The 12518-nt window shown below is 36.2% G+C and overlaps 1 protein-coding gene across 1 annotated transcript; it reads right to left on the reverse strand.

Moving 5' to 3' along the window:
• Positions 1-953: 953 nt before the first annotated feature.
• Positions 954-6153, reverse strand: LOC104116503 (uncharacterized). Its single transcript, XM_009627369.4, has 7 exons — positions 5761-6153; positions 5034-5130; positions 4813-4928; positions 3960-4004; positions 3487-3512; positions 3118-3253; positions 954-1345 (listed from the first exon to the last, which is right to left on the reverse strand). The coding sequence occupies exons 1-7, from the start codon at positions 6131-6133 to the stop codon at positions 1260-1262; spliced, it is 879 nt and encodes a 292-aa protein (XP_009625664.1). The 5' UTR covers positions 6134-6153; the 3' UTR covers positions 954-1259.
• Between the last annotated feature and the right edge of the window lie 6365 nt (positions 6154-12518).

The following is a 12518-nucleotide window of genomic DNA, read 5'->3' on the forward strand; positions in this document are numbered from 1 at the left end:
ATCAGTTTGAACTTCAGAATTTCGGAACTAAAATTAGGGTTGCCATTTGCCAAAGGGTAACTTCAGACTTCATGTTTAAATTTTAATTGCATTCAAACTCAGTTCAACTTCTGAGATCTAAAGTTAGACTTAGGCAGAGCCTAAGGTTTGAGGCGGCTACATTTTAAACATTTTGTAAATTTCAATTATTTTTTAAACAGAGGTCCTAAAAATAGCTATTTATGCAGTTACCCCATAAGAGTCGAGGTCGCAACACTACCACTCCAAAATAATTTACAACATTTAAACAAAAGAAAAAAAGAGGAAATTAGTGTGTGTGTGTGTGTGTGTGTGTGAGAGAGAGAGAGAGAGAGAGAGAGAGAGAGAGAGAGAGAGAGAGAGAGAGTGGATTAAGAAAGGGGGGGGGGGGGGGGGATTGGGTTGGACCACTTGATTAAATAGGAATGTAGAGCACATGAAATTTGGTCCCTACCACCAAAAGCCCACGGGGAGGAGGGGTAGACACAACCCAACATTATATTGCACTCGTGCCTTACATTGCACGTGCAATTTCAGCGTCTCCTTATCGGAAGATTTGCACAAATAGGATTATTTAGTGCAAAAAATTTTCGCCCCATTAAAAAAGATTTTTAAAAAAAGGCCCTGCTGTAAAAAAATTAAAGTATATTGTTAAAATTTTGAAGCACGATCCAGAATTTTCAAACACATTAGCCAGAATTTTTAAGCACACTACCAAAATTTTAAAGCACTGATACGCTTCCAGAATTCTAAAGCATGATGTCAGAATTATGACAGCAAACTTTAAAAGTTATTTTACCAAATATTTTCTTAGCGAGGTCAAAATATAAATGGTAGTTCTAGAAAATCTATATTTTACTTTTGACACGAGAACAAAATTTTTGAAAAAAATTTACAATGATCACATTGGCAAGTTCAACACTTAATGCAGGACGCAGCACAAAACGAGCAGCATAGATTTCAACTCTTTCGTGTTTCATTAGCAGATACTGCCTACACTTGTTACTCTTCCTTACTTCCCATGTACGAGTGCAAAGTTTAGGCAAACATAGAAAGAGTATTACAAGGGCAACTAAAACTTAGCATGTACCAGAGCAGCATTGGGTACACTACCGTATTACATGAGAAACCAAAATTGAACCAGAGCCACTCCCCGTCTTTAAACATAACTAAATACAAAGACAATCCTATTTTGGTCGTCAGTGCACAAATATTCAAGATTGTCCTTGGGCCTGCTTCTCTCAAGCTGACTCTCCATTGGCAGCCAAGCCTCTGATTTTTACATCATAGAAAACTTCTTCAACTTTCCTAAGGTCATATTTCATTCCTGCAACAACAGAAATTGATGAATCAGTAAGTCAATTTGCAGAAACATCAAAATCAAGATATGCAGTAGCACTAATCAGCAGCCCGTTGGATAAAAGATTTTGATTAAAATAAAAAACATATGAATAAGTTATGAAAAGTTGCATAGACAGCAGATGCATTTCTTCCTCTAGATTCGGTTAGTGTAAAGTTCTACTTAGGTGACTTTCTTGCCTTACATAAAAGTCAAGGAAAGGTAGTAAAAACTGTTAGGAAAATAGATAGAATTCAATGGGGTCCTTACAGCCAAAAAAAGAAAGAAAAAGACAATGCAGATCCACCTCCCACTCCCATGAGCCTCCCTTTGCTCAACATAATCAGCTTCAACATCTCTCTTACCTTGATGGGGCGAAACGAATGCCTTAATGCTTGACTATTTTCCCCCGCTGCTTAGTAGGTTGATGTCTAATGGTCTATATACATTCAATTAGTAGGAGATATTGACCAGCAAAGAAGGGTGAAAACTAATGCCTTAATGCTCAACTATTTTCCCCCATTGCTTAGTAGGTTGATAGGTTTCCCTGCAACAGTAGTCTATAGACTATAGTATAGCTCAGATGAAAGTGTTCAATGAAAGAAATGGTGGAATCGTATCAGAGCATAGCCTGCTACATTGGAACTCTCATGGCGTAGCCTTTGGAAATTAAACTTATTTGTTCACCACTAGATCTGCTACCTCGTAACTCTCATAGATTTCTGAAAAGACTTGTCTTATGGAAACTACGCTTGGATGCCAATGGCATCAATGAAGAGAACTAACTTCAATGCCTAATTACTAGTAATACCCTCTTTAAAAGAGAAACAACCGAAGTCCACTATATCAAAATTAGTTTATTGCTCAAGCTGGAGAAGTTGGACTGACTGGTATTTTGAAAATATATGCCTGTTTGTTACCTTTCTTTGGATAGTGAAAAAACATATACTTCAGACAATTTTTTGATATTCTTTTTCTTCTTTAACCAACAGTATTTTTATTTTGTTCATCCACTTCTCTCTTCTTTGTCCTAAAGCTTTGATCTAAAAAAAGGGCAGCCTGGTTCACAAAATAATTCGCGTTCATGCAGGGCCTGGGGAAGGACCGCAACACAAGGAGTGTGATGTAGGCAGCCTATTAGCCGATTTCACCACTCGAACCAGTGACCAATAGGTCACACGAAGACAACTTTACTGTTGCTCCAAGGTTCACCTTCAAAGCTTTGATCTAAACCAAAAGAAATTTACCCTACATAACCTTTTTTCTCAATTTCTCCGCAACGCAAGGAGTGTGATGTAGGCAACCTATTAGCCGATTTCACCGCTCGAAACAGTGACCAATAGGTCACACGAAGACAATTTTACTGTTGCTCCAAGGTTTCCCTTCAAAGCTTTGATCTAAACCAAAAGTAATTTACCCTACATAACCTTTTTTTTTCAATTTCTCCGCACGCTCAAACAACCGCCTTTTATCTCACATTTCCTAGAGCTCAAACAATTCCACGGATCTCATGTTTCTTAAACTTCAAGATCCTTTCCTTTGTGCTTTCACATTTCCTAGAGCTCAAACAATTCCACGGATCTCATGTTTCTTAAATTTCAAGATCCTTTCCTTTTGTGCTTTCTTTTCACCATTACAAGAGAAAGTTTCAGCTAAAGATACTTTGATATTAATGATCTAAATATGCAATTTATATAGGACGTTATTATAAATCAAGAAAAAGAAAAGATAATCTAATTTATATGGAATTGCACACTCACCGTCAAACTTTTTGCGCAAGAAATCATTTCTGAGATTAAGCATGCGAAATGCTGCATGGAGATCTGTCAAGAACTTCAAAACCTTACACGGGCAATCATAATCCCCAGCTGTCACTTGGTTCACCACATATCTAGGCTGCAACATCATTACCACATGATTGGTCAATCCAAAGACGAAGATGCCATAACAGATAGCATCAGTAGCCTTTGCAAAATGAGAAGGAACACAGAAATAACCTTAAATATATTATATGTTAATTTGCACATCAGCTTTGTGTCAAAACCACAACAGAGATAGCTACCGAGTTTATGTTAGTCATGTAAAGCAGAAAAACAAAAATATTCCGAGTTCTAGCTTATTGTCCTTACCAACTCATTTGACATAAAACATATACCTGTCAGATAAACAAAAAAACTGTGAGTACCTCCAAAAATATTGAATCAAGCAACACAACAAAGTTTCAAGACCTTAAAGTCTCTTTCAAGGGAATTAGGTAGACCTCCTAAATGAAGGATAGGAAGTTAAGGGAAGATTAGGTGGTCTTTTGCAAGCATGGAAGGCATTAAGATGCCTTTGAACCTTACAAGCATAAATCATTAAAAAGCAGGGTTTATGGTTTCACATATAAGGTCCTGCTCTAGAAACAACACTGACTGCATATGCAAAATGAATTCCTTAAAGATGTGGAGGACTAGAGCCTCAAACCAACAGAGCCAAATGTCTTCTACTCTTCTTATCATCCTTGAAACATTTACAATAGAATAACACCAAGTTTACCAATCAAAACAAGAATAAGAGCAAGTTTTGTACCAAGATATTTTAGAAACTCAGGGTTACTCACCAATAAGATAGTCTTCAATATCAAGTCCAAATTCTGCTGGTGTCACTACAAAGTATACAAGTATTAAAAGTTAATAACTTCAAAGATTTTCTGCAGCTAAAACACTTAGGTAAAAACTAATAGAAATATACATGATGTTCACTTTGAATATCTAAGAGCCTTTTCACCTAAAAATGCATGGAAGAAATTTTCAGCAGAAACAGCAATGTAAAGCGATTATTCTTGCTTTTCAGAGATTTCAACACAAAAAGGAAGGTGATAATCATCCAAGAACTATAGAAAGGTGCAAAGAAAGGCAACTCCAAGCACTACCATGCAAGGATGAGTGAGCCATGATCTTCCCTTTTTGCTACCTCAACTTGGAAAAAGATATGAGGTCAAGACAGCTATGTACATGAGAAAGATCAAGAAATTAACTCATAAAAATCCAGTTGCTGCAAATGGTAAAAAGCTATTAGCTTATAAAGGCCAACCAAGAACGGATTTGACAACCTGCTTTTCATCTTTGAGGTTGAAGTTGAAATTTCCTCATCAGCATTCACTATTTAAACTTTAATTGCTCACAACTATACCGCTAAAATTCACATTTGATTGAGGAAGAAAGTAAATTATAAGATAGGAGAGATAAATAGAAATTTGTAGCTTCATGGGCGAGCCATGGCTAAAAAAAGAATTGCCGATTCATAAGAAATATTGGCACTCGAAATAGGAGGAGAACAGATAGAAAAACACAACACAAGAAAAAATGCTGCAGCCGATGCAGTGTGCAGAGTATTCAATAATTATGTCATGATAAAATTACTAATACATTTTGCCTAAAAGGAAAATATTGTAAACAGAGAAGAAAACTTACAGCCAAGTTTCTCCTCAACTTCATTGTGCAGAACAAGAGTCCCAGTCTCTAACCAATGCATAAAAGCAAGCAACGAGACCGCAGTTTGTGTTTCACTCTTCCAATCACCGTGATACCTAATACACCAAAAATGGACAATCACGGTGGCCAAAAGACAACCATAAAACCATCTTAAACTGAAAAACAAAGAAAAGAAGGAAATATCACCAAGTATCACTCACCGGAAATACTGACCAGGGCATTCACGTACGATTTCTGAAAGCCGGCTGTAAAGTTCCTTCAGCTCTCCGATCTGAGCCTTAGCCTTCTCTAGAACCTCTATTGCAACATAGTGAATGGAACAATATTTAGGCTAATAATAACTTAACAAAAAGAAATATCTATATTACTATTAACAACGGCAAGAAAACTAGATAAAGCCTGAATTTTATAGCAAAAACAAATGCAGCACACATATAATTCAACTCACACCACCCCTCAAGAACATGTTCTCTATATAAGAGCAGGAAAGGCGAAAAATGATACTCCCTACTCTCCGTATTCAATTTCACATGACATTATTTGACAGGAGACGAGGCCTAAGATGTTTATTTGACTTATTTTATTATAATGGAAGATGTTGCATCAAAGTGTAAAACTAGTACTCCCTCCGCTTCAATTTATGTGGGCGGTGTTTCACTTATATAAAGGAAGATATCACTTCCAAACTTCTAAACACAGAGTAAAAGAAACCCTCCCATTATCCCCAACATGAGATTTCTAAAGCCAGGCAAAACAGAAAGTTTAAAGGTAAATTATTTTCAAATAAATAAAGGCGCAATAGTATAATTAATGAAATTCGTGAAAGTTACTTGGAAACAAATCGCATCAACCATTTCAAAACGAATAAAATGAAAAGATTTTTATACAAACTAGAACGGAGAAAGTGAGTACTAATTTTTTTAATACCAGCAACAGGGCGAGACTGATGAACGAGAAGGAGGCTAGCATATATGATCCGAGTAACCGACTCAATCTCCGTCGCCACTGCTCGTATTCTCTCCCGTAGATTCCCCGACTCCTCTAAATGATGCCTAAAGTCCTCGAACTGTTTCTCCAATTTCTCTGACGAAGGATTGGACAAATCACCAGCCGCCATTGAATTAGTAAGAAATGTCGAGCAACAGCGAGCTTTATTACAGAGTGAAGGACTAGAAGATGTTAAGGTGCAATTGGGAACGGAGAAATTTTGGGTGGAAATGAGAAGGAGAGGGAGGTAGGGTTTAGGGTTTAACACGTAGTGAGAGAAAACAGTACAAGTGTTTCGAAATGCCGATATCATGATGAGGAATAATGGGAGGGTGAAATTTTACTCTCTTTTTAGAGCTCCTTTGGACATAAGAAAAAAAAAAAAATTCGAAATCAGTGTTTGTTCATAAATTTTTAAATTTTTACTTGAAAATAAATTTTAGAATTTTTAAAAAATTTAAAAAACTTTAAAAAGTTTTTTTTCAAAATTTTCACTCAGATCACTCACAAAACTTCAAAAACAATCCAAAATTATATTCATGTCCAAACACAACTCTAATTTTCAAATATCATTTTCACTTGAATTTTTTTTTTACTTTTTTCCGAAATTTTACAATTCTTATGTCCAAATGCCCACTTAGAAGTTTTCAGGATTAATGAGAAATTATTCAGTAATATTTTTATCGAAAAATGACTTACTTTTTGAAAGAAAAAAATATATTTAAATGGAACAATAATTTTTAAGTATTTGGTTGGAGATAAGAAATTATTTGAAAAAATATAACAATAACATATCCAATGTAATCCCGCAAGTAAGGTATGGGAAGGATAATGTGTACATAGACCTTACACTTAACTTAAGCAGGTAGAAAGGTTGTTTTCGATAAACCCTCGGCTCAAGTAAAGCAAAATCACAACAGTTTAAAAAGAAGTACAACAATAAAGAAGACATGTAAAAAGAAGCGGTAACAGCAAGATAATAAGAAAATCAAAGCAGAAGAAATATCAGGTAATAATAGAAATCTACGAATAAGTAAATACAATAATAAGACTAGTGCTACTGATAAGGAAAGAAAATACGCTCGACTATCTACTAGTCATCAATTCCAATTTTTGACCTCAACACCCATCTATCAAGGATATATTCCCACTAAGCTGAAGATATGTCATATACTATCTAATCACTTCTCCCCAATACGTATATGGTCTACCTCTACCTCTCCTTAAAACCACCATGAGCAACATCTCGCACCTCCTCACTAGAGCATCCGTGCATCTTCTCTTCATGTGTGCCCGAACCATCTCAGCCTCGCTTTCTGCATTTTGTCCACCACGGAGATCACTCCTAACTTATCCCGAATTTCTTCATTCCTAATCTTATCTTGTGAATACCTAATTTTTGCACTATTTTAACACCTCCTAATGTCATTAATGTTTTGTTGCTTTAATTATTTTTCTCAATTTTGTGTCTTTGATTGCATATTTCCTATCATAAAAATACCAAAAAATAGTTTTTTCTTTATTTGTGCATTTTAGAAATTAACTAACTATTCAATTGGTTAATTAATCTAGTTAATTGATCATTTGAATAAGTTACTTAATTAATTTATTTGTTTGTGTAAATTTAGTTTAATAAGTAGGATTAAGAAAGAAACTGGGCTAATTTTGAAAGAGAAAGTGGCCAAAAGTGCAAGATAAGAGGTTGCCCTTGAAAGGGTCTGAAACGATGTAGTTTTGCTTCAAAACTACGTCGTTTCATTAAGTGACCCAAGATCAAATCTCACCCATTGATCACCCTTGATCTAATGGTTCATATTTGATCTCTCAAAATGTATTTAAAGATTCAAAAATCTGAAAAATTCCCTCATTTCCCCATAACTCTTTCTCTCTTCTCTCTCTCTTCTCTCCGCCGCCGCCGCCGTCGGAAATCACCTACCGGCGGCGGACCACCTCCAAATTAACACCATGTAATCTCCACAACCTCCTCTTCCCATATCTCCAAACTAATTCCTTCAAAACCCCTCAAACTCCTTGAATTTTAGATCTAGGAAACTTTAGCCGCCACTTTTTGGTCCGAATTCTTGAAGCTCCGGCTAACACCACCCTACAACATATACATGAATGGATAAAGCTCCACGAGACCTATCTTTTTCTACCCATTTCACCCCCAAAATCCCCGTCGTCGCCGCCCCGCTCCTCACTGCCGCCGCGGCTCCACTGCCTCACCACCGCCAAAATGCCCTGAACCCCCATCTTAGCTATTTTTCGACTCAAAGACACGCGTTTCTTTTGGCGAGATGCTGAAACTTATTTCGTTCTAGCATCTACCCAAAAGAAAAGTGCGTTTCGGAGTCGGGCAGTCGCCTTTTAGCATCTCCGGCGTCTTCTCGTGGCTCGAACAGCTTCAAGCATACTTATTGGGTATAATCGTCATCTCTTTAATTAATTTCTAATTTTTTATATTAGTAGATTAGTTTCTGATTTTTGATTTTTCTGTTTTGGTTGTTTCTTGTTAGTTAGAATTTCAAGTTAGGTTTATTTAATTAGTTATCTCTATTTAGTTTAGTGGTTTGTTAGATTTGTTATTGATTTAAACATGTTCTTTAGTGTATTAGTTAAATCGTTCACTTAGTTAGTCAATTATTTAGTTGTTGTTAGTCGTTGTCCGATTGTTAACGATGCTCGTTCTGTTTTGAGCATTAGTTTGTGAATTTAGTTGTTTGTTTAGTAATTAGTTTGCACAAATCGAATTCATTCCTATCAAGTTGGTTTGAATACTTAGTTCAATTACGTTTTTAGTCTCGTTTATGCTCTGTCAGTTCATAGTTGTTCAAGTTTGATTTGTATTAAGTAAGTAGTTTATTGTTGATAGTTAAAATCTGAAGTTTAGTTTATTTTATCACAAAAAGGGTAATAGTAGCTTACTTTTACTAGTAGGGTGACTGAAATGATATTTTTTCTCCTTGCTTCTGAGACAGCAGATTTTCAGGCTGTCCTTTCACCTTTGGGACAGACCTTGAACAGTGTTTAGCACACAAAGTCAGTCTTTTGGACAGATTTTTGGTGAACCAAAATCTGTCCCAAAAAAGGGACTTTATTTGTCTATTTAAGGGGCTGCTATTTTCTCACTACGGGAATCTATCTTACATTGAGAGATCATCCTGGACACTCTAAAAAAAAGACACAACTCAAGAACTGAACATCCAAAAGCTGTCTGAAATTTGAGATTAGTGGAGTGAGTATTCAGAAAGCAAAAACTGTCCAAAAGAAAGGTTCTTAAGTCAATTTCTTTAGTTCTTAAGGCCCCGAGCAACTTCGTATTATGTGCCTCGACTTGCGTGCATGGTTGAATTCAATTATCGAGTGATTCGGAGTGATTTGGGATACTTAGTCCCTAAAACGGAAGCTTAAGTCTTAGGATTTTGGCTGTAGTCAAAACGATATGAAGATGACTTCGGAATAGAATTTTATCGGTTCCATTAGCTCCATTGGGTGATTTTGGACTTAGGAGCATGTCTCGACTGTAAATCCGAGGTCTGTAGCTAATTTAGGCTTAAAATGGCGAAAGTCGAATTTTTAGATATTTGCATCGGAAGTGAACTTTTTGATATCGGGGTCGGAATGCGATTCCGAGAGTTGGAACAGCTCTGTTATGTTATTTGGGACTTTCCTGCAAAATTTGACGTCATTCTGGGTTGTTTGATAGGTTTCGGCACGGGTTTTAGAAGTTGAAAGATTTAAAAATATATAAGCTCGATTCATGATGCGATGCGTAGTTTTAACGTTAGTTGATGTGATTTGAAGGCTCAACTAAGTTCGTATGGTATTTTAGGATTGGTTGGTATGTTTGATTGAGGTCCCGGGGTCCTCGGGTGAGTTTCGAGTCGACTTTTTAGGGCGAATTTCGGATTTTTTATTAAAAAATTGATTTCATTGATTGGATAAGTCTATTATTGTTGTATTCATGTTATGCAATTGTGTTTGGCTAGATTTGGGCCATTCGGAGCCGGATATTCGTGGGAAGGCATTGTGACCGATTGTTTGAGCTTGGTTCGAGATAAGTATCTTGCCTAACCCTGTGTGGGGGACTTCCCCTTAGGATTTGAGTCTTTTATGTTGATTGTAGTCCGTGTACACGAGGTGACGAGTGCGTGCACAAACTTATTTGTGGGAAGTTGGCCCATTTGGATTCTTAGGTCCTTGTATTCATTGAATATGCAGTTGTTTTTGTTATGATTATATATCTAAATTACTAGATTCACACCTACCTGCTTAATTAGAATCAATTGCTTCATGATCCACTATTATTGTTACTTGATTCATATGTGCCTTAATTGAAATTGCTATCTCTTTTATAGCCATGCTATCTTTTCATAAATGCTTATCTTTATTTGGGATTTATATTATTTCACCCTATAATTGTTAAGTCTTAATTGAGGTTATGATTATTTTTCCGCTGCTTATCCTTAATTGAATTGTCGAATATCCATCGTAATTTTCTCAACCTTAAAAGAAGTTTAGATATCCTATATCTTAGTCGGCTTGTTTTATTTGGAATTATTTGATTCGTGTTAGCCTCCCTGTTGTTGAAGTGTATATTGTGGGATCGTTGATACATATTAGTTTTCCCTTTTCTTGAGCTGTTCTCTTTACGCCTAGCATTTTCACTGTGGTTATTCCTTGTGATTTGGTTCTACTGTTTCTTTGTGAATTAAAGTTCTTGAGTTGATTTACTTGTCGTACTTTGTATTATTGTCATTGTTGTTGTTGTACTTGTTGTGGTGATGCACGAGATTTCTGCGGTGCGGTTGTTATTATTGTGATGCACGAGGTTTCTTCCGTGCGGTTGTTATTATGGGGTTGCACGAGGTTTCTGTCGTGCTATTATTACCATTGATATTTGCACATGCGGCGTGACAAAGCGGGATATGTATATATAAATGTGGGTTGCGCATGTGGCGAGACAAGGTGTAAATATTATTATGCACGTGTGGTGAGACAAGGCAGGTATTTATGTTACTATTGCACACGTGGCGAAATAAGGTATGCTGTGTCTGGGATTGATTGTGATGATTTATGGCATGGGGGCATTCTTATTATTGATATTTGTGAAGTGGTATACATATCTGTATGAGCTTTATCTTGTGAAGGCTGTGAGAAAGTATTCTACGTGTTGTCCATTCTTTTTGCTTATGCTTATTTGCTTATATGGACTATGGTAGGACACTTGCACAAGCATGCACGTAGTTAAGCACTCTTATCGGATAAGAGGTGTTCTTGATATTGTTGAGCATAGATGCTCACCCTTGTTTACTTGCCTTCTATGTGAGAATGACTCTATTGGCACGTGAGTCGTCAGTGCGGTTATGAGATGTTATGATGGCACGAGATGCCAAGTATTAGAGTTCAGGTATTGAGACCCCAGAGTTGTGATATGTCTGAGGTTCGGTACCTTGTGGAGTTGTTGACTGAAACCTGATGTAAAAGCGGTTGTAGTTGCTGAGTTATTTTTTGTTCTTACTGTATTTGTGATTTTCGATTTTAGGTTGTGTTTCATTCACTTTTCTGTGTCATTTTCATGATATTTCGCTGATACTTGTTGTTTTCTTCCTTATTGCCATTACTGTACCGTGAGCCATATTACATAGTCTTTATGTAGACATCATCCTTCTGTGGTTCATGTACTTATATCTGTTCAGTTTATTAGACCAGTGAGTTTCTTGACTGTTCCTCGTCACTACTCCACCGAGGTTAGTCTTGATACTTACTGGGCACCGTTGTGGTATGCTCATGCTACTCTTCTGCATATTTTTGTGTAGATCCAGGTACTTGTTCGTTAGCTAGCTGTGTGGACTGTTGCTGTGGAGACTCAGGATAAACCTGTTGCTGCATTCGCAGGCTTCGGAGTCACCTTCGACTTTTTGTTTTGCACCGTTTATTCTTATTTCTGGACAATTGTATTTAGAAATTTTCTAGCAAACACTCTGTAGAGCTTATGACTTGTACTACCAGTTTTGGGAATTTTAAGAGATTATATTTTAATAATGTTATTTTAATTAATGTTAGGCTTACCTAGTCCCTAAGACTAGGTGCCATCACGATACCAAATGGAGGAAAATATGGGTCATGACACTTTCCTTGTTAATAGTTGCTGAATTTTCTGGTTTAGTTTGTTGGTATTTCTGGGTGATTTTCTCGGGTTGCAAGGTGTTGTTTGTTGCTTTTTTCTGCTGTCATTGTTGCTGGACTTCATTTCATACCATTTTATTTTGATTCCTTTGCAATGTAGGTAAGCCTCAAACCTGTGTAATGCTGTTTTTTTTTTTAATATTAATAAACATGACATATATTTTTAGCATGTTCTAGTGTTGTTTAGTTAAAAAAAAAAGTAGACGAATACTGATTAATTGTTCTCGTGGATATGTCTTATGTCTCAAACAGATTTATATGCTAAAATATTGGATATTTGGTTCATTTTTATTTTCTTAAGTTAAGTTTTGACGTTGGAAAAAGAATAGTTCAAAGATTCTACTTTATTGTTAGCAAGTTAAACTGGTTTTTTTTTCTCTTTGTAAATATTAGATTTGTAGTCGGTTTTTTTTATCTATAATTATCCGGTACTTGTTTGTATTTTGAAGTTGAGCTTGATCATTGAGAGTGAAAAAGTATAGTTTTCCATGGCTCAGTTTGTTATTTGA

The sequence above is a fragment of the Nicotiana tomentosiformis genome, chromosome 2 (assembly GCF_000390325.3).
Source record: "Nicotiana tomentosiformis chromosome 2, ASM39032v3, whole genome shotgun sequence".
Taxonomy (NCBI): domain Eukaryota; kingdom Viridiplantae; phylum Streptophyta; class Magnoliopsida; order Solanales; family Solanaceae; genus Nicotiana; species Nicotiana tomentosiformis.

What these genes read in the sequence shown, in the direction of transcription:
- LOC104116503 (XM_009627369.4), bottom strand. Translation starts at nt 6,133, where the DNA reads ATGATATCGGCATTTCGAAACACTTGTACTGTTTTCTCTCACTACGTG. An exon ending in TATTGAAGACTATCTTATTG is followed by an intron (nt 3,513 to 3,959) that starts GTGAGTAACCCT and finishes TTTATCTGACAG; the next exon opens with GTATATGTTTTATGTCAAAT. An exon ending in CTTGCGCAAAAAGTTTGACG is followed by an intron (nt 1,346 to 3,117) that starts GTGAGTGTGCAA and finishes CTGTTGTTGCAG; the next exon opens with GAATGAAATATGACCTTAGG.